This window comes from Lates calcarifer, linkage group LG6, assembly GCF_001640805.2.
Source record: "Lates calcarifer isolate ASB-BC8 linkage group LG6, TLL_Latcal_v3, whole genome shotgun sequence".
Lineage (NCBI taxonomy): Eukaryota > Metazoa > Chordata > Actinopteri > Centropomidae > Lates > Lates calcarifer.
Genome location: NC_066838.1, coordinates 2,302,738 through 2,323,521, shown reverse-complemented (window position 1 = coordinate 2,323,521; position 20,784 = coordinate 2,302,738). Strand labels below are relative to the sequence as shown.

Genomic DNA, 20,784 nt, shown 5'->3' with positions numbered 1-20,784 from the left:
GTCAAAGCTTTGCCTAAACAATGGTATGGAGTTATGAAGTAAGACTTTCCATTAGATTCCTTCTGCTGCAGCGGCCTCTTGAGGTAGAGAGTGAGTCAGGCCTAATAAGGAGTTGAAGTTTTCCAGGAAGGGCGTTGGCTGCAGACTCCAGCAATGTACACATTTTCCACTCACTGGAAACTTGTCTGCATATACACTTCCATGCTTACTCTGTGCTTTGTCAAAGTTACTGATGAAGCACAGAGTTAGAGTTAGGGTTAGAGTCATGATTTAGGGACAGGACAAAGGTTACTCTTCAAGGTTTAAAGACACAAAACACATTAGACTGACAGAAAAATACTTAGACAACTTTATTGTGTATCAAAATACTGTCTTAAAAACACTTTTAAAGCCTTTTATTTAGGACAAAATTCATTTTTCTGTTGTTCTGAAATATAGATTACGCATAAAGCGAGCTGAAGGGATGAAGGGAGGGGGTGGGTGGCGGCTGAAGGGGGTGAGATACAAACACTGAGCAGAAAACAAAGCAACATCTGTTCTCTTTTGTTTTTGGTTATCGTGTTTTAAGGACATGACAAACCACAACATCATCTTCAACCCTTCTGACCAGCACAACTTTAGAAACTTCCCTTTTTAAACCTTTTAATTTAAGTGACAAAAGTTCCATAGTCAAAGGTGAACCACTGCAAACACATCACATGCCATATTGATGTTATTCTGAATCAGAGGCTTTCTGTATCTGAAGAGGTTTACAGCCTAATGAACATGCAGAGCACATGTTGGTATCACACACACATTAAAACACACAGAAAGCGTTGTTTCCCAGCAGTGGTGTTGAGAGAGCATGTGTGAGACAAACCACAAGTACTGTGAAATGTGTGTTTCTCTTCTCTGTTCACTTTTGTCACCCTATCTTTAATCTTCTGTATTATTCTCCTACTCTAATCCATATTACGGTTTTAAGAACAGCAGTGGCTAAAACTGGATCACACTAGCAGCAAGTTAAACAACTGGGTTAGTTAAAGAACATCATGAACACCACATGCTGGAGCAGACTGGGCCAGGGCTGAGCATTTATGGGCACCAGCACTACAAAGACTACCGCTGTTTAAGTAACAGACAAGCCGTTCATCTGACTTTTATATGGACAATTAAAACATGTGTCATAGTGTGTAAAAGAGTTCTTTCACACATTCTTACATATAAAGCCACAGGTCAGGAAGGCACATTACTTCTGACACTCTTTGTTCATATAAAAGCTCATATTAACTGAATCCATTATTTTCGTATATAAGAGTAGCTCCTCCAGTGTAAACTGTGACCTTCCATCTGATGCGGGGCTCTGCTGGGCCAAAATCTGCTGCTGCACTATACTAAGCTATCCTAACATCCTACACTAGTTCAGACAAATCTGCTAATGTCCATGACAAAAAAATGTAAAATAGCCTAAGCCACAATTGACTGCTAGCTTACAGTAATGAAGAAGGTGCATCTTTCTCCTCCCTAGATTTACTGAATGATGTGATTAACAGAAGAATGAAACAAAAAATGTATTGAATGACCATAAAGAGAGGAATATTCAGTGTGTATGCATTCATCTTTGGGAGATTCTGGACTGGGTTACAGTGAGGATGATGGTTTTGAAATATTCACTGATGGAAAAACACAGAAATCTGGCTGAGGGTAATCACTGATGTGAGAGTTTGTTGTTTGTTTTCTAGTTGGTTAAATATTATAAAATAAAAAGAAAAAAAGGCCAGAAATCTTAATTTGTCACATGGGAGGGGCTTGGAGCTGTAAACAATGATCGGTTAGGTTCTAAATAGATTTTCAGTTGTTTTAAACAGTGGTATTAGTTTCTGATTGTGGGGCTGGGTTTTAGACCGTGATGTGATAGGGGCTGCCAGGGATGTGTTCGTCTCCCCACTTGACCACCAGGATGTACTCTCCCTTCTCTTTGAGCTGGTAGCTGACATTGTACAAGCGGTTGCCCAAATGTTTCACTAGGATCTCCTCACAGGGAACCTTGGGACCGTCCACACCAACTAAGAGCATGTTACGACCTGTGGATGGAGACAGAACAGATGTGAATGTACATCAATATATAATTATTAACTTAGTACATAACTAGGAATAAATGAGACCACTGAGATGATTTAAAACTTAAACTTCTTGTGCCTTGTTAGCAATTTGTGTATTCTTAGCAGGCAATGGGACAATTTGAGCACAGAAAAATTATTTTGCAATTTTGCATAAATCATATTTTGTATGGAAATTATCATACAGAGTAATTTAATATGCACAAAAAAAATTCTACTAGGTGCACCTTACTTGCACCCACTAACCATTCTCCCAGTTCCTACTTCCTCAGAAACAAATAATCCTACTAGCAATTGGATTGAAGACAAAACAGCCAATCAGAATTATGATTCCAATTTTTGGAAAAACTACCTATTAAGTCACACCAGAGAGGCACAGTGAAATATTTCATTCTAGCTTGGTGATGCAGTAACTGCTCGCAGGGCTAGCTGATAAACCTTTGTAGCTGGCAAGCTAACTGCTAACATGCTAGTCAGCATGGCACATGTTAGTACTTGTCAGGCACATCATCTTCCTTTTATTTTCCTCATATTCTAGAGTTTTTTCTCCCACTGTTTTGTTCTCTGGCTTTTCCTGTAATTTTTATGAACAGGAGGCAACACTAGCTCCATTTACTTTGCTCCACTGATCCACTACATTGCTGATTGAAATGCTGGTGTTCAGGCCTTAACAGTCTATCATTTTGAATGAGCGTGAATGCAAACATGGTAATTTGAGAAATGATTAAATGTTGAGTGAAACAGGTTATTATTGTATGCTTACGTGGATAAAAACAGATATATACACATTTTTTGGTCGTACACACCTGCTTTGCTGCAGTCAACACTGAAGCTATTCTTCTGACCGATGAAGCCCTTGGTCAGGCCCAGGCCCTTGGCCACCACCTTGCTGGCATCTGACTGGGTGGGAGCACCCTGCTGAGAACAGCTGATGGCACGGGTCACAGGGTCAACCATGACCGAAGAGGTTTCATGCATACTGTGGCTGGACACAAGCCTGGAACCTGCAAGATGGAGAAGAGAGTATAATCTTGAACTTAATTCTGCAGAGTTTTTAATCTTTTCTTTTTTTATGGAATTTAGAAATCTTCCTCACCAGTGATCTTGGCCTTAAAGGGGCTTCCAACGATGTGGTACGGGCCACCATATTTGATGGAGATGAGATAGTTGCCAGGGGCCATTGGGGTGTATGTGACCCTGTAGCCCTCAGGGCACTCCACGCAGTCCATCTTCACCTTGGAGGGCCCGTCGATGGTCACAGCTAAAGCGCCAGGGCCTGCGTTGCTTGTGTTCACCACAAATTCACAAGCAGTTCCTGCATGCAGACAGGATAGAATGGGGAGGATTGAGGCAATGATAAAGATAAACGTAAGGTTTAGGAGCATAGGGAAAGAGACTGTTGAGCTGAAATTCACCTACACTCCTATTTCATTATTTCTGTTCTGTTGTGTAGAGCAGCACTTTGTTACCTGTGGTTCCTCCCTCCAGTCCTGGTCCATAGGCAGAGACCATGCCGGGGTCTCCAGCCTGGCCTGTCTCTCCAACTCGGATCTTAAATGGACTACCAGGAATGTGACTTCCGTTGAATTTCACATCAATTAGATAGAGACCGTTCTCTCTGGGGATGAACCGAACTGCGTACTTATCTAGACAAACAGAGAGAGGGTGAAAGGTAAGGCACATGTAAATCTGTTCTCATGTCCTTCACATTCTCCCCAAAATGTGACATCACTTCAGAAGATGTTCACATGAGTTTGGATGCTCTTCCTCCAGTTACCTTGATCAATCTCAGTGACACAACACTCCTCCAGAGCTCCAGATGGACTGTGGACCTTTGCATCAATCACACCCTTTGCTCCGTTAAGGCTGACGGCAAATGATGCTGGCTGGTTGACCTTCAAACCCGACTCCTGCTCAACAACACATACTAACACACTCAACACTGTGTCGCCATCATTTAACACTCACTTAAAAAAAACCCATCTTACTCCCCCCCCGCTGAACATGACAACTCTCAAACTGTTACTCGACAATGTCTGCTTTATAGCATCACAATTACTACAGTATCACATTCAGACAACTTATGCTACTTTTTACCTTACCTGGAGGTCGCTAACAAGGCTAAAGAGGAGGGCTGTGTGGTGAAAAGACAGGGGAAGCAGAAACAGAAACGCTCAAGAACAGAGAAAGAAAAAGTGACAGATTTCTTGCAAAAAGAGCCAGTGTAAAAAGTTTGACAGTTTATCTGTGAATATATTTGCTTGGCCATGTGTGAGCATGTCTGTACTTGTGGGGGGATGGGTCTGCATGCCAGTGAAGATACAGATTAATGTCTGAAAGTCAATGTTGTATGGAAGCCAATTTCTGACAGAAAAGAAGAAGGATAAACCTAAGAATCCCGACGGAAAGTCCACATTATGAAACAAATTTCTAATCTAATCTCAACCTTTTCCCTTAGTATCTCATTTACTTAGTAGCTTATAATCTCGACCATGAGTATTTGTCATTTTATCCTGCTTAACTTTTCTTCTATTTTCTTTGTCTGTCAGAAATGGGATTTTATAGTATTGTGTGTGCTTTTGAGTAGCAACAGAGACAGAGAGGAGAAACAGCCCATGTCAGACCTCTTTAACCCTTTAGCGCCCCATTTCACTTTTAGAGGTGGGTTGCTGTTGGGAGCCTTTAGAATGAGGCACGAGAAACACACACAGTCCTCTAGTATCCCAGAAGCCCTCACACTGCCCAACAATGCAGCAGCAGCTGAACCTACACCTGCTAAAACATTCACTACTCTGCTATATATTTACCTTAAAACAAACTATTACACTTAACTTGTGAAACTATTAAATATGAGTGTCATCTGCCTTTGTTACCAACTCCACACTGTCAAAGTCCTCATGAGCTGAAAATGTGTTAATTGTGTAAAACCAGAAAAACTGAAAAAAAAAAAAAACTGTTTAAAATTCCATCAATCTGACAGAACAATAAACAAACAAATAAATACATAAATTAATTTAAAAGAAAAAATTAAAAAGTCAAAACTACAAACTGCTGCTGCATTGTGGGCAGTGTACTGCGGTCTGGTGTGTGGGCACACGGATGTGTGTGTGTCTCAGAGCCTCACCTGAAGACTGGCAACAGTGAGACGACGGGCGTCATCTGATGGTGAGGCCACGGGGACGATGAAGGGGCTGTCAGGGATGTGCTCATCGTTGAAACGAATGGACACCTCATAGTCTCCTACAGGGGAATGGATTTCACATCAGAAAGCCACAAAAACAGTCACACGAATTCAAGAACAGTGACAGACCTGCACAGCACACATGTATAGATTTGTTTTCTTCATAAAACAACATCTATGTCAAAAAAGGAGGGAAACAAAAGAACATTGCATTGAAAAATTCATTTTTTATACATCCTGCAAATTTCTCTACAGCACAAGTTCATTTCTCAACCATTCAACCTTTCCCTGTCACTTCTCTCACCAGGCTCCTGCACGATGTAAGACACTCCACTGGAGCCATCTTTGCGATCCTCAAAGGCAATTTCAGCCTTGCTTGGCCCCTCAACAGCAATACTGAGACCTCCGGCTCCAGCCTCCCTCGTCCAGATACTGAACTCAGCTACACACAACACAGGGGCCAAAACAAAGTCAGGTACACTGTGTAAAACACTACACAAACACACAGACATACAGACACACACTCTAATAATCCAGCCACCAAACTAACCTGGTACTCCTGCTTCTGCTCTCTCCAGGCCTGGCCCTCCAGCACGAACTTTATGAGCCCCACCTTCACCCAGAGGGCCGACGGTAAACTGGAACGGGCTTCCCGGCACATGCATGCCGTTGTATTTCACACACACGGTGTGCACACCCGTCTCGGTGGGGACGAAACGAATGCAGTAGGTGTTGTTCTCTCCCTCCATAATGTCAGCCTTGTGAATCTGGCCAGATGGGCTGGTCACCTGAGCAGTCATGTCTGCTATGCTGATCTCTGAAGAGACAAATGTTTGAATCATTGAAACCACACAGATAAAGTGAGTCTGTCATTATCAACTTTGATATGATAATGGAACAGTAAAACCGTCTCGAGCAGATCAACACTTTGGGAAATATGCTTCACTTTCTTGCTGAGTCATCATGTCTCTGTTATGTCTGTACAGTAAATATGAGGCTAGATCCTGCAGGTAGTCAGTGCAAAGGTAACAAAATCCACAAACCAGCCAAAGCCATTTACTGTGATAGCACAAGTGGAAAGGAGTCATGAAGGATTGGACTCTGATTTCCACCATGACCATAGAGAGATGTCATTTCCTGTTTTAGTTACCTGGAATCTTGAGGCTGAGGTCGCACTGGCTGCCTACATTGGCGACTGATGCTGCTCTCCTCTTCCTGGTGATGCTCTCCTTCATCCTGCCCTCGCCTGTTACCTTCACCGTGAATGCGCTCCCTGTGCACACACACACACACACACACACAATGACTGATTCAGTTAAACAGTTCAGACCAAAACTGCTCTGCTCTGTCACTGGCTATTCTAAGGTGAGCACCTGGCACATGTTGGTCTGCAAACTTGATGTTGATGATGTAATTGCCAGGTTCAGTGGGGCAGTAGGTGACCTTACAGGTACCATCCTCCTGGTCCTCAGTGTTGATGTCCACTTTACTGGGTCCCTCAATGGACAAGCTCAGGCCACCGTAGCCTGTGTGAAAGAAATGTGACAGAGTTATATAGATATAAAATCTGGATGTAAATTAATTATGTACCAAACTATAACATTTTTATCGAGCGTGTACCTGCATCACGAGTGTCGATGATGAACTCAGCGGGCTCAAAGGTCCTAGCCTCACTAAGTCCCTGGCCACTCACACGCACACGGCTGGCATCACCTATCTCTGATTGGTTGATCATAACAGCAATGGGGCTGCTTGGAATATGGCGACCATTCTTCTTGATGTTTACCAGGTGCTCTCCAATCTCCTTAGGAACAAATGAGATGCCTGTGACAGTCACAAGCATAAAAACAGGAGGGGAGAGGGTTAAAACAAAGAATAAAGAGGTAATTACTGATTCTGTCGATTCTTCCTAGCTTACATCAGACACACACTCACCGACATGTCCGTTACGCAGCATCTTCAGCAGGCAGGGCTCCTCGCGGCCTGAGGGTGTGGTGAGGGAGGCGGTCAGCTGACTCAGGTCAAGCTCTCCAATGTCCAGTGGGATATCCGCAGCTGAGCCCACCTTCAGATGGGACATCCTCATGGAGTCATCACCTGGAGACATGGCAGTTACAGGCCAGTTAGGGTGCATGCTGATGACATTAACACACTCGGGGGAGAGAAGGTAGGATGGGGCAATGGTTCTCAAACTTTTTCTGTCATGGCCACCTGATGTGCAATTGTCTATATTTTTTATCATTTTTCACAGCAAAAGTCAACCTCTGTTTGTTTCTATACACAAAAGACACAAGTAATATAGGCTTGCTCATCTTTTCTTGACTGAGGTGTTTTCTTGGTGAGCACAATCATTTCTTATTTTTGCCTCCTTCAGGCTAGCATCAGAGCATTCCCCATGTTCTCAAATGAATCAGATTCAAAAAGTTTTTCCACAGCCGACATTTTGACTTGTCACAATACTGGAGAAGCAGAGGAGGAGCTGGTAAAATTAACGAGGGCTGATTTCAGCCAGCAATTACTGCGATTAATATCAATATTTATATTGTGTGAGAATAGATGATATTACCAGTAATCCTAGCAGAGAAGGGGCTGCCAGGGATGTGCTTGTCATTGTATTTGACCAGTATGCTGTAGTCTCCTGGGAGGACAGGCAGGTAGGACACAGTGCATGTCCCATCCTGGTTGTCCACACAGCTGATGTCTGCCTTGGATGGACCCTCAATGGCCAGAGACAGACCACCTACAAAGGCATAATATGAACAAGTGATTCAATTTGTCCCTGTATTACCAATTTTAGCCCTCTCTTCTGTTGTCTCTATCTTTGGTCTGTGGTGGTAAAGTTTGAGTGTGGTTTTGCTGCAAAATTAGGTACAGTGAAAAATACATATAAATGATGGTAGAATGAGAGTTGCAGGTAATTAATATGTATACATCTCTATGGCTCCTGTAGGACTTCCACATACCCTCTCCAGCGTCTTTAGTGTTGACAGTGAAGACAGCAGGCTTGTTGACTGTCCCATGGATGAGGCCAGGACCGTAGGCACTGACATTACCACTGTTCATGTAGTCCACATAGAACTGCAAGGGACTTCCTGTGAATGACAACAGAGAGAACAAGAGGAGAGCGAGAGAGAGCAAGCGAACGTTGATTGGTGATGCCATTCTGAAAAATTATTGACTTATTTTTCATGCACCTCTGAGGTTAGAAATTTCTCTTGTATTTCTGCAAACACTTCAGAGGTAAGTTATACCAGGGATGTGGATGCCATCGTATTTGATGTCCATCTCGTGCAGACCAGCCTCAGTGGGAGCGTACTTGACAGTTACAGTGCCATCCTTGTTGTCTGTGATGTCAGGCTTGGCCACCTTGCCTGATGGCATTCGGACCTCACCTTCAGCAGGAGACAGACACATATTGAGACACATGCAACATGGCAATCATCACGCAAGCCTGCGGTCCAATCTGTGTGCGCTCATTACAGATTGTTTATGTTACCTGTGATCTCTCCCTTCTGGATGGTGAATGGGATGACCAGGTCAAATGGTCTCAGCCCTGCCACATCCAGACCATTCATTCCCATTGGTCTGTCTGTTGCCTGGGAGAAAGAGGTCAGAGGTCAGATATGCTGTCTGTGACTGGTGATGGTGTGGCTAGTGTGATGGTATATGTCATAGATATAATCAACACAGTGCAGGACAGAGGGGTAAAAGCTTCCAAACACCAACAAACAAAATAGGATGAGATAATCATGAGATGAAATGATTGACAATGGAGGTGACAATGGTGATCATGGTCAGGATGATGACACCGACACAAACTGTGAGAGAGAATGAGATGAAGATAAAAACACTGGCAGGTCAGGGGAAAATGAAGACGCACAGTTAGCCATTTTGTAAAATGTGGAGCAGCTGATTTGCCCACATTGATGATTCTCAAAATGGCTGCTTTTGTTGACATGGAGCACTGCTGAACAGATTGGCTGCTGAATGATTTATGGAAAATACCTAATTCCCAAATTGAAAGGGAAATATTTCCTATGTTGCTGAATAAAAACTGTGAGCATGTGTATTAGAAACACAGCTCTCAGGAAAAGAGCATTCATGTGCTTTTTTAATATTACAGCTCTGTTGCATTGTCCATGTGTTTGAGGCATCCTGTTTCTGAGATGGAGGGAGTGAAATAAGAGAAAAAGCCCCGTCAGAGACGAAACACCTGCAATGAGAGGCAGCAGACACTGATGCAGGCTGATGAAGGGCAGGGGCATGTATGATGATGTAGATGACAGAAAGAAGGAGAGAAAAGGGGGATAGTGGAAGCTGAGCAAAAAATGAGTTGACAAGGATGAGAGAGGCTGGAGACAGAGGTTTTAGGTACCCAGGGCTGTTGAGCGTAGTACTGGGGCATTTGGCTCTGCTGCATGAGCTGGTCTGATGGAGCTCCTTCCAGTGCCTGACAGGGGTGGGAGGTGGTGAGGGGGTAGGCGGGGGTGGTGTAGGGGACGGAGAGGGTAAAAAGGATGGAAGGGGTTGGAGGGGAATAAAACAGTTGTCAGACTGATTTAAAAACGTCTGGTGCCACTAGGACCCAATCACGAAGCTTCTGTGGGGAGAAACAGTGCCAGGGATCTTTGGTCCATGCAACATCTCTTACTCACACTTTTACACCAAACACAAACAGAGCTTAGTGTGTGTTGGTTGCTCTGTTTGTTGTCCTAATATAGCCAACTATCCTGCCTGGAATTGCTGGCTGATACACAGTTGAAGGCATTCCCTGTAAAGCACTGCATCCTATGTCAATCAGTCTGATTTTAAAGGACTCAAAAAGCCTTTGATACTGCTGCCTGTAACTGTTCATCAAACTAGTGTCAGTGTGTGAAAGCAGGAAAGGCCAATCTGAATTCCCCCTGGTTACTAAGGTTGTGCTGCAGTGATCCACATTGGGCACTGTCCTGTTCACCAGAGCTGTAAACTTGAGACTTGAACTTGATCCAGTATTGTAAATAAGGACTTTGTCTTTATGCAAATGATGCAGATTTATACTGTGTTGCTGATTGTGTCCACTGAGCCAGTGAGAAATTACTACAATATTATTACATTTCAAAATCTATGTATTCTTCAATTAGTAGTTAATGAAATAAAATTCATACTATCCCCCAGAATGGGAGATATAGATTACAATAATATGCTCATCTCCACTCTGTCTCAGCTTCATACTGTATTGAGAGAGTCACATATACAAATATCAATACCTGCCTTAGTTAGATTTTTATTTAAATATGATGGGAGCCCGATCTACTCTGAGCTCCCTAGGTTCCATTTACCACCCTTCCCTCTACTAACACTAACCACTACATTTTATATGATGAAGCACCTCTGCTTTTGCCCTCTGCAGTCTCATGGAAAAGTCTGGAATCACCTGAGAATCAAAACACTTCTGCCTCTTTGTAACATCAAGACCATTCTTCATTGCTCTCTACCTGTGACTGCTTTGACTGAGCCTGCACTGTTCCACTAAACAGTCAACAGGGCAGTGCAGTAAATAAACACATATGCTCAGCCAACCTATCCTATAAACAAAAGTTGAAAAGCACATCACTCACCGTGACTTGGAAGGGACTGTTGGGGATGTGCTCCCCTCCGAAACGGACGCAGATGACATACTCGCCAGGCTGTGGCGCTGTGTAGAAGATGTCGAATGTGCCATCTTCATTTTCAACAACATCCACATCAAGCTCTGCCCCCTCAGGCGTGCACACGCTGCACGTCACCTTGCCTTTTCCAGCAGCCTTGGCATCCACTGTGATGACTGTCTGCTCGCCAATCTGGATAGTTGGGCCAACACCGGCACCTTAAGAATTGTGAAGAAAAGGTCAGAGGTGGGATGTAACTTGTTATGATTTCTGTCTTATAGAGACACAACAACAATACAAACAGACACACACTCCCTTTCACACACACATTCAGCATGCACATTCCACAACCATGAGACCAGGTTAAAGTTGGATAAGATCTAGCATGTTATTTCCATCAAATGTATGTTGTTACCATTGACTCATATTATCATACAGTTTCCATGTAGAACTGAAGGCTAGATTGCCAAAGTGCCATTCCACCATGCCATCCTACCTACTCTGTTAGTCCATTAGTCTGTCCAGTAAAAATATGAGAGGGAAACTTAGACAAACAGTTATAAGAGAAGAATAGTAGATTGGAAGGGAGGAACAAATGAGAGAGAAAAATAGAGAAGAAAAAGTAGAAAAAGCAAGACAGAGAGATGGGATATCCTGTTGAAAGCTGGTGCCACTATCCACCATGCTGACAGAAAAGAAAGAAAAGGTAAAGTAGTTCCTCTACATTACAAAGTTGTTCAGTAGGCTTACCTAAACCGTGACCGCCGATTGAGACTGATAATAGGAACAGTGAGAAGCAGGGGAGCGAGAAAAAAAAAAGTGACAAATAAAAGACAGTCAGGTGGGGGTGGGGGTGGTGGGAGGCAATAACTGTGCTCCAAACACTTGGATGAAAACAAACGGTGATGGTGGAGTGTGAAGCAGGGAGGGGGAGGAGTGGTGTGTATGTGTGTGTGTACAGCGGGGTACCTGGGTGAGGGGGAGTGTAACTGAGGATCACAGCGTGAGGAGCACAACATACCAATGCATGAAAAATAATGAGATATGAGCAGCAGATACGCTGAGAGATGAAATCTCATTATGTGTGTTTATTTTAAAGGAATAGCTTGACATTTTAGGAAATATGCATTCTTTTTGTCCAGAGTTAGCTGAGACAATCAATAGAGCTCATGTCAAGCTCAAGTTGTGGCTTCTGTATGGATTAACAACATATAATGACTAGCCATTTCCCCTTGCCTCCAGTCAGTTATGCTAACTTAACCATCTCCTTGCATAGATAAAGATGGGGTCAATGTTCAAGTAACTAAAGTGACTAAGAAACATAAATACCCCAACACTGCAGTTTCTTGTTTTGCTAACCAGCATTTAATTTGTGTTTTGTGTTCTGAATTGGAACCTCTGAGCTGTCTGGGCTTGCAAAAGTACATTGTTTCCTATAAAATGTGGTAAACAGCAGCAGGAAGCAACATTTGGTCATGTAAAGACATAACATCCTGCCTCTGAAAATTTGTATGTTGGATTTTGAGTCAGACTATTGCTCCAGACTGTTCTTCACAATAAAAAGTAAATATATGGGTATGACCTGTTTGTAACATGCCCACTATATGAAAACAAATCTGCAGTGCTCAAACCATCTCATAGGTACCTGTGACAGTGCACTTGCTGGCATCGCCGGTGGGCAGGGCCCTGATACGGTATGGTGAATATGGAATCTCGTCCCCTCCATACTTAATGAGGATGGTGTATCTGCCAGTCATGTCCGGCACATAGGACACCAGGTAGGTGCCGTCATGGTTGTCACGTATGTTGGCCTTCTTGGGTTTCCCCTCTGGGTCCTGTGGAGGAGGTTGGCAAAGTTTTAGAACAGTTACAAAAATATATATATTTTTTATGTGCATTACGTATGAGCACTCACAGTGATCTGCACTGCCAGCAGTCCCTCGCCTGCGTCTTTGGCATCAATGGTGAACTCAACAGGCAGAGAGGCGGGAACCCCAGTGGTGTTGAGGCCGGGTCCGCTGGCACGCACCTTACTGGCATCATGGGTGGGTAGCACCTTCACCTTGTAGGGGCTGACAGAGGGAGCATGAGGAGAGACTGGCTTAACACAAACACAAAAATATAGAGATTTTTGAAAAACAAAAATCTGTGTTTCATTTTGTGTGTTACCTGCGTGGGATCTCCTCATCAGCATACAATACATTGATAGAATAGGGTCCCTCTCTGGTGGGAACATAGTTGACTGTGTGAGTCTGGTCACCATTATCCACCACCTCCACAGGCTCCACCACACCTAAACATTACACACAAGACACAAAAGTTACACACTTAGTGTTTAGAGTGTTTTAGTACTTACTCTCTTCTTTGTGTGTGACTATCAACATACACAAGCTTTATAAAGATCCATTAGAACATACACTTACCTTTTGGTCCTTGTACGCGGACCTGCAGTGGGGCCACTCCAGCTTTGGAGGCGTCCACTGTGAATGCCTGAGGAATGTTGGCTCTAACATTGTTGCCCAGACCTGGACCCTGGCATTTCACCTTGGTGCTGTCCACTGTGTCACTGACTGGCACAGAGAATGGGCTGCCTGCACAGACAAAACATCACAACAGTTAGAACATAGTACAACCAGATCAGTGCTAACTTAGTTTGCTTGTATTTAGAATCTTAATTAATACTACATGGAATACATTATACATCATGACAGTGGTATGGGTATGTTTTTTGACACAACTGTAACATTGCAGTACCTGTGATGGGCTGTCCTCCATAGGTGATGTTGAGGTTGTATGTGCCAGGCTCGTATGGGATGTACTCAACACTGCAGCTGCCATCCTTGTTGTCAGTGCAGGACATTTTGGCCTCTGATGGACCCTCCATTGCAAGACCAAGACCACCAGTACCTGCTCCTCTGTAGAGGGAAGATGATGGACCTCAGTCACATTTGCATTTTCCATCTTGAACTTGAATTCTAAGTGAATGTTTTGCTCAGTTACCGTGTTTCCACTGTGAATTTGTTGGGCTTGTTGGTAGTGCCGCCCTTCAGGCCAGGACCATGCACACGAACACGAGCTGGATCACAGCCTTCAGTGACACCAACACGGAATGGACTCTTAGGTACTGGAGAGCCATCATAGCAAACCTCCACACTGTGTGGCCCTGAAATACACACAGAATATAAGGACAGTGTCAAACTCACATATCAGAGAATCCAAAAACAAACCTACAAAGTCTGCGCACAGTATTACATTTGAACTCACCCTCCTCATAGGGAGTGTACTCTACGTTGTAGGTTCCATCTCCAAGGTCAGTGATCAGGGCGTCCGTGCGGCTGCCAGATGGGTTGCTGATGAGGGTTTTGATGTGGTCGCCTCCGGTCTGTGTGAGAGCACGAGCATCCACAGTGAAATCTGTGGTCGCCTCACGGAAAACACCTAAAAACACAGGACAGGGAAGATACAGCATGTTGGTTTAGGTTTAGATTACATTTTTCAAACAACATTTAAAATCAGAGTATGTGGCGCTCATTGAAATCAGCTTCAGCATCATTCACATCTGGCTGATATCAAGTCTGCTTTATGATATATATCAGTAATCAATCAAGCAATATGCCAATCTGGCTGATCAATCCAATGTAAATAAACAAATGGAAAAAGGATGGAAATGACACAGGGGAGGTTCTAAATACAAAATACAAAAATTCAATCCAGAGCGTAAAAAATACATTTCCAGTACAATAAGTATGCAGAATACGAACCACAACACTAAATAACATGAACATAAAATCACATGTAAAGTATTTAAATCTTCTGCAGCAGGTTATCTTACCTTTGCCCTCCACTCCGGGTCCAAACACACGGACTCCACTGGCATCGACCGCAGGCTCAACATTGAGCCGAGCAGGGAAGTTGGGAACATCCTGGCCACCGTAACGGATGGTGAGAGTGTACGAGCCGGGGTAGAGAGGGATGTAGGTGATGGTGTAGGTCCCATCTCCGTTGTCCTGGATGTGAACTTCGGCTTCAGTGCCGCTGTCCGAGATGATCTCAATGGTCAGCTCAGCTGGGCCGGCGTTGGTACAGTCCACAATGAACTCCCCTGTCTCCCCGACCTTGGCACGCTCCAAGCCTGGGCCAGAGCAGCGTACCTAAGAGAAGAGGAGGGACGGTGCATCAGCAACAAAACTCCTTACATTTAATCTTCCTGTTGTACATATTGATGTAATAGTACCATCTGCCATTAATTGTGGCTAACCTTGGAGGGGTCTGTGGCAGGGTAAGCTGTGGGGGTGAAGGGTGATCCAGGAATCAGCACTCCATCGTAGGTCAGTTCAACTTGGTATGGCCCTGCCTCGCGGGGGATGAACTTCACCTGACTGGTCTCTGGGCTCAGCCCTGGCTCAACCTGGAACAAAACATTTGAGCAGGATTTTACTATTTAAAAAAACAAACAACAAAAACATTAACTGTACGAGAGCATCATATGCTGAGAGGACCTCATATGGTCTTATCTTGGACATGGACTCTAAGCCTCTGGAGACTTTTTTTCATAAGAAAAATCATGTGCCATACCTTGCTGGCCACTGGCTTCCCTGATGGTGCGGTCACCTTGGCACCGACCTTGCCCTGTCCACCAGCACCCTTCGATTTGACAGTCACTTCCTGGTCTTTGCCTACAGTCATCTCTACAGTGACACACAGAGCAGAGAAAGCACTGTAGATCTGAAAACACAGCAACACTCCTGACCTAGCTGGGAAAAGACTGTTCTAGATTCTGAATATTATAAGCAGGTGTTGTATATGGGACACCACAAAAAGAAACAAAAGAAAAAAGATGAATAGACATGCTAAAAATTATTACTGGGAAAATGTTTTGTCTATCAAGTCACAAGTCTGAGACAACTATTTAGTACGTACTGTCTCCAAGGCCAGTGACGTTGATCTTGCTGAGGTCCAGTGTGGGTGCCACAGCAACGTTGAAGGGGCTCTTGGGAATGTGATCTCCACCGTAGGTCACAGCAACTCCCAGAGGACCCTGGGGCAGGAATGGGAGCAGAGACACAGATGTGATCACACAAATTATTAGGTAGGAAAGGGCAAACAGAATAATAATAAATCTGCCTTGAATAATAACATAATGTAACATATATAACAAAAAAGTGTCAGCTGGCAAAAATTTCTGATGAACCAATTTGAACAGATGCAAAAAATGATAGAGTAACCATACTCAAAACACTCTCACACTGGACTATAATTTAGCGAACTATTCTGAGACTCTTTATCCATGACTGCCATAAAAACATGTCCTCGATTGATCCAGCTAAAGGAATAGTTTGACATGTTTGGAAATGTGCTTCCTCACTTTCATGCCAAGAGCTGGATTTGAAGATCGATATCACCCAGGAGTGATTATCTTAACTTAGCATAGAAACCATCTAGCTAAGTTAAAAAAAAAAAAAAGCCTACCAGCATTTACACAGAGCCAGACTAGCTTTTCCCCCATTTTAAGTTTTTATGCTAAGCTAACTCTCCTCTAGCTCTAGCTTCATGCTTAGTGCACATATGAGAGTGGCATCAGTGTCAGTCTGTAGAGAGACTTATGGAAGCTACACTGTATAAAGGTGTCTGACAGTAGCTGTTCATCATATTTTTTCAGATGTGTGAGGCCTTTTCCCATCCTACCTGCTGCACAGGTGTGTATTTCACAGTGTGTGTGTTGTCATGGTTGTTGATGATTTCAAAGTCCTTGACAGCCTCTCCTTTGGTTGGGCCACTGAAGTTGCAGTCCAGGTTTGCCTTTCCTGCTCCTTTAGTGCTCACAGTGAAATGAGTGGGTTTGTTTAATTCAACACCTGAGAGACAAAGAGACATAATCTTAGTTAATGTGAGTCTGGATTAAAGTTAAGAAATAATTCACAACATTTTCAGTAGTTCATAAACTATACTGGTATATGGTACAGGTGCTCTTACCACTGCGGCTGAGTCCTGGTCCCTCTGCTTTGACTTTGCTGGCATCATGAGAAGGATCCACTTTGACCCTGATGGGCGTCATTGGAATAGCCTAAACAACAAACACAAGCACTACAGTATTCACACACACATTTTAACACACACAGTATACTCTTCAATCATCAATCCTACATATGCACATTCTGCTCTCATTCAACTCATAGAACACACAATTCAGACTCACCTGGTCAGCAAACAGAACCATGATGGTGTAGCTGCCTGCTCCAGGAGGAGTGTATTTGACAGTGAATGTGTCGTTGTCGTTCCTAATGATGTCAAAGTCGATGTCGGCCTCTGCAGGTCCCACCACTCCAGGGGCGCACTTGATTCCAATGCTGATGTCACCTGAGGAGAGGAGACAAAAGTCATCATCGACACACTGATCATTTCAGCTGAGGCTTGACAGCTGTCGCTGCAGCTGTTTTTCCTCTATTGTCTGAATTTAACTAATGAGTAAATAAAAACACAACCTAGAAACAGAAAATGAAGTCTGCTGCATTAATTAATTTTTTTGACCACAACAGTGCCATATTAACATCCTTATACAGTTGTTATTAGCAGTTGCCTATTCACAAGACACAAAGCAACATTAGCATATAAATCATAAAAGACACTAAAATGTTGTGTAAAACAGAAATGCAGAGTTGTGCGACAGTTATCGTTTTATGTAGTTTTACCTTGACCAGCCTCTGAGCAGTCCACGGTGAAGTATGTGGGCTCGAAGGCCTTGAGGCCAGTCTTAGCCACCCCAGGTCCTGACACCTTCACCTTGTTTGGATGACAGCCTGCTCCAATATTCATCTGTGGTTAAAAAAAAAAAAGACCAACCGCTAAAGAGACTTTTCCGTGATATAATGTGGTTGTGTAAGCAACAAAGAGAAACAAGCCGTCTGTCTGTGTGTGTAAACTCACCCTGAATGGGCTGTCAGGTATGTTGACTCCTCCCCAGGAGACCATGACAGTGTGTTTTACAGGTTTACGTGGGGTGTAGGTACAGGTGTATGTGCCATTTCCATTATCCTTAACCTGGACATCCACAGGAGTGCCTTCACCATCCTGTGTAGGGTTAAAAAGACAATACCAAGAAAATATCTGAGTGGAACAGATCGACAGTATAAAGGTGTGAAAAGCATGAAGACAGAGGTGTTTGAGGGGCCGAGACAGATGATACCACACATGCAGTAAATTTCTGGTCATATGCTGAAATACACACCTGAGCCACGATCTTCAGAGGAGCTTTTCCTCCTTGCTTGGCATCAACTGTGAACTCAGTGGGCTTTCCAACAGCCAAACCACTGCTCTGAAGGCCTGGACCATACGCCTTAACCTGGAATGAAGTATACAGTACAGTTCTAGACTTAAAAAGCTATGATATAAATGATGTAAACATTAAAACAAATAACTTTTTTGCACGATATAAGTGCACATGCCCCTGGGTGTGCGCATACCTTGTCAGGGTAGAAGTCTTTGCCTGGTGGGCTGACAATCTCAGCCATGAAGGGAGAGTGCTGGATGTCTTCGTTGTTGCAGAGTACATGCACAGCATACTCTCCAGCCTCTGTGGGCCAGTAGCGCACGTCACAGGATCCATCGCCCTTATCGTCACATTCAATTTTGGCCTGAGATGGACCTTCCACAGAGAAACCTGAACACGGAAAATAACAAACACAGCAAGCTTAGCAGAGCTATCAGTGCATGACTGAGGTTCAACTCTAACATACTTACAAGAACACATAGATGTGTGTAATCTATGTTGTCTCTCTGGCTCACTTACCCAGTGTACCGACGTTGTCTCCAACAGCCTCCACCACAAAGTCAGCAGACTTGCCAACAACTCCACCCTCCAGGCCCGGACCCCAGGCCCTCACCTTCTGCTGGCCGGCCTCAGCGCCGATCTTGACCTCAATGGGACTAAAGAGAGCAGAGAGTGATCAGTCACAATGACAAGATACAGTAGTCCAGTTGTAGTGTTTGTTTTTTATGTACGAGTATGTGTACCTGCGGGGGATGTGCTGTCCTCCCCAGGTGATGGTGATGGTGTATGTCCCAGGTGTGGTGGGGTAATACTCAAATCCATACACACCATCTCCAAGATCTTTTCTTTTACACGGCTCCTCAAGACCCTCTGTACACACAGTGATGCATGTTAGGATCACAGGCTATAATAACTAACAGCATGCAAAAATGTATGATTCTTTGGCCACCTGGGGGCAATGTAGCAAGCTTTAAACAGCATATCATAACTTATTCTTTTTCTTATCATTATTATTATTATTACACTTTTTGGGAGTTTTTCCTCATGTGAACTGAGGGTCTATGGATGCACAATGTTATATGTGTACACACTTGAAGCTTTGATTTTTTTGCCAAGTTCCTGATTTTGCAGCAAGGCTTGGTGACTTTCAAACTCCTTTATCTCTTCTTTTCCAAAAAATTAAAATATCCTGCAGCTTTTTAGGCAGATCTTAGGCAGAATTATCAACCAATGATAACTGCTTAAATGATGATAATAACAACAGCTAAAGATTGAGTTAAACAAGAGTGTGCTGCCATGCAGTGCTTTAAACTAAATGCAAACTTAACTAATATGCTCACAGTGACCGTGCTAACATGCTTTTAATCAGGTACAATGTTTACCATGCTCACCATCTGAGTTTAGAATGTTAGCTGGCTAACATTTGCTGATTAGCACTAAATACAAGTAGCTAACTTTGTCCTCACTTTGCTGTTGCTGGAAATAAAGCTGATGAGAATGAGCAAAGTTGAGTGCCATTAAACAATCCATCCAAAACAAGGAGTTGAAAGATGCTCATACTCCACAGACCTGTGGTGTACTGTTGAATCCTGTGATAATTCTCTGTGGGCTCATTGTAAGATATCATTGCCTCAGACTGGTTTACAATCTACTTGCAGTATAAGAGACCTTGCCTGATGGTGATGTTACCACAGACTTGTCCATAAATCAAATGGCAAAGTAAAATTGCAGTGTAACTCACTGGGGCCCTTGATGGAGACCTTGAGCTCTCCAGTGCCGGCTCCCTTGGTGTAAACCTTAAAGTCTGCAGTCTCCTTCACCCTCAGGCCCTTTGGCTGCAGACCACGACCCTTAGCTCTGCAGAGGCTGGGGTTACATGCTGTGGAGAGACACACACAGTGAAAGAGTGAGAAAGGAACAGACACAGAGACAGTGCTCAGTATCATTACTTCAACATTATGACCACAGTTCAGTGGCAGTTTCAGTGGGGAGAGGAGGAATGAGGTGCGGGGTGAATGATATGAAACCAAAACAATTTCCATCCGAATGGTACATCCATCACAATGAAGGGTTGCTGGAAAGCTCTCTGTGCTTTTCAGTTGCCATTTCCCGCCTTCCTTTTACCCCACAAACCCCTCTGTGTCTCTTATCCATCTATCTTATCCCGCAGAGTGAAATCATAGCCCACAGTGGAGGAAGTGAGCCTTTATCCCCACACAGGAAGTGGCGTATCCTTCATATCTCCTAATTAAAAGAGTTGAAAATAGAAGCTGCTAAGTCACAGTTGGACAGCGTGCAGGAAGCAAAGGAAACCCCACAGGAACAGAGACTACTGAAGGGAGCACAAGATATTTTACAGGGAGTGGACTACTTGGCATTCTCTGAAATTATATTTTATTATATGAAAAATTATATATAAAAATCTATTTTGATGTCAGTGGGTCATGTGTACAGGTCTGGTATGCTTGGCAGAACCACTATAATTACAATTCATTACAAATAGAGAAATATTTGTATTAATAAGAGGGTTTATCTGCTAGGTTAATCAACCCAAAATGTTTTCACATTAAGTAAATAATATTTATGACATATGAAGCATTTTAAAAT

General features: G+C 43.4%; 1 protein-coding gene across 3 annotated transcripts in view; it reads right to left on the bottom strand.

Moving 5' to 3' along the window:
* Nucleotides 1-326: 326 nt before the first annotated feature.
* The window catches only part of flna (filamin A, alpha (actin binding protein 280)), a 46,395-nt gene continuing 25,937 nt past the window's right edge, over nt 327-20,784 (bottom strand). Inside the window, exons 10-49 of one of the 3 annotated variants that reach the window (XM_018700145.2) lie at nt 19,919-20,056; nt 18,921-19,047; nt 18,697-18,833; nt 18,371-18,567; nt 18,136-18,249; nt 17,835-17,978; nt 17,600-17,723; nt 17,107-17,267; nt 16,884-16,974; nt 16,596-16,765; nt 15,831-15,948; nt 15,486-15,598; nt 15,169-15,318; nt 14,743-15,061; nt 14,175-14,348; nt 13,911-14,073; nt 13,665-13,825; nt 13,334-13,501; nt 13,080-13,203; nt 12,826-12,982; nt 12,556-12,745; nt 11,661-11,684; nt 10,881-11,128; nt 9,656-9,730; nt 8,777-8,876; nt 8,532-8,672; nt 8,244-8,372; nt 7,847-8,020; nt 7,216-7,377; nt 6,901-7,104; nt 6,654-6,806; nt 6,431-6,553; nt 5,831-6,097; nt 5,585-5,722; nt 5,224-5,339; nt 3,877-4,009; nt 3,569-3,745; nt 3,196-3,414; nt 2,906-3,103; nt 327-2,063 (exon numbers count right to left, since the gene is read on the bottom strand). In XM_018700145.2, coding sequence (XP_018555661.1) covers nt 1,879-2,063; nt 2,906-3,103; nt 3,196-3,414; nt 3,569-3,745; nt 3,877-4,009; nt 5,224-5,339; nt 5,585-5,722; nt 5,831-6,097; nt 6,431-6,553; nt 6,654-6,806; nt 6,901-7,104; nt 7,216-7,377; nt 7,847-8,020; nt 8,244-8,372; nt 8,532-8,672; nt 8,777-8,876; nt 9,656-9,730; nt 10,881-11,128; nt 11,661-11,684; nt 12,556-12,745; nt 12,826-12,982; nt 13,080-13,203; nt 13,334-13,501; nt 13,665-13,825; nt 13,911-14,073; nt 14,175-14,348; nt 14,743-15,061; nt 15,169-15,318; nt 15,486-15,598; nt 15,831-15,948; nt 16,596-16,765; nt 16,884-16,974; nt 17,107-17,267; nt 17,600-17,723; nt 17,835-17,978; nt 18,136-18,249; nt 18,371-18,567; nt 18,697-18,833; nt 18,921-19,047; nt 19,919-20,056 — 6,206 coding nt within the window. In that variant the 3' untranslated portion in view covers nt 327-1,878. The remainder of the gene's footprint in view (nt 2,064-2,905; nt 3,104-3,195; nt 3,415-3,568; nt 3,746-3,876; nt 4,010-5,223; nt 5,340-5,584; nt 5,723-5,830; nt 6,098-6,430; nt 6,554-6,653; nt 6,807-6,900; nt 7,105-7,215; nt 7,378-7,846; nt 8,021-8,243; nt 8,373-8,531; nt 8,673-8,776; nt 8,877-9,655; nt 9,731-10,880; nt 11,129-11,660; nt 11,685-12,555; nt 12,746-12,825; nt 12,983-13,079; nt 13,204-13,333; nt 13,502-13,664; nt 13,826-13,910; nt 14,074-14,174; nt 14,349-14,742; nt 15,062-15,168; nt 15,319-15,485; nt 15,599-15,830; nt 15,949-16,595; nt 16,766-16,883; nt 16,975-17,106; nt 17,268-17,599; nt 17,724-17,834; nt 17,979-18,135; nt 18,250-18,370; nt 18,568-18,696; nt 18,834-18,920; nt 19,048-19,918; nt 20,057-20,784) is intronic. The other 2 variants (XM_018700147.2, XM_018700146.2) reach the window with 2 other exon arrangements.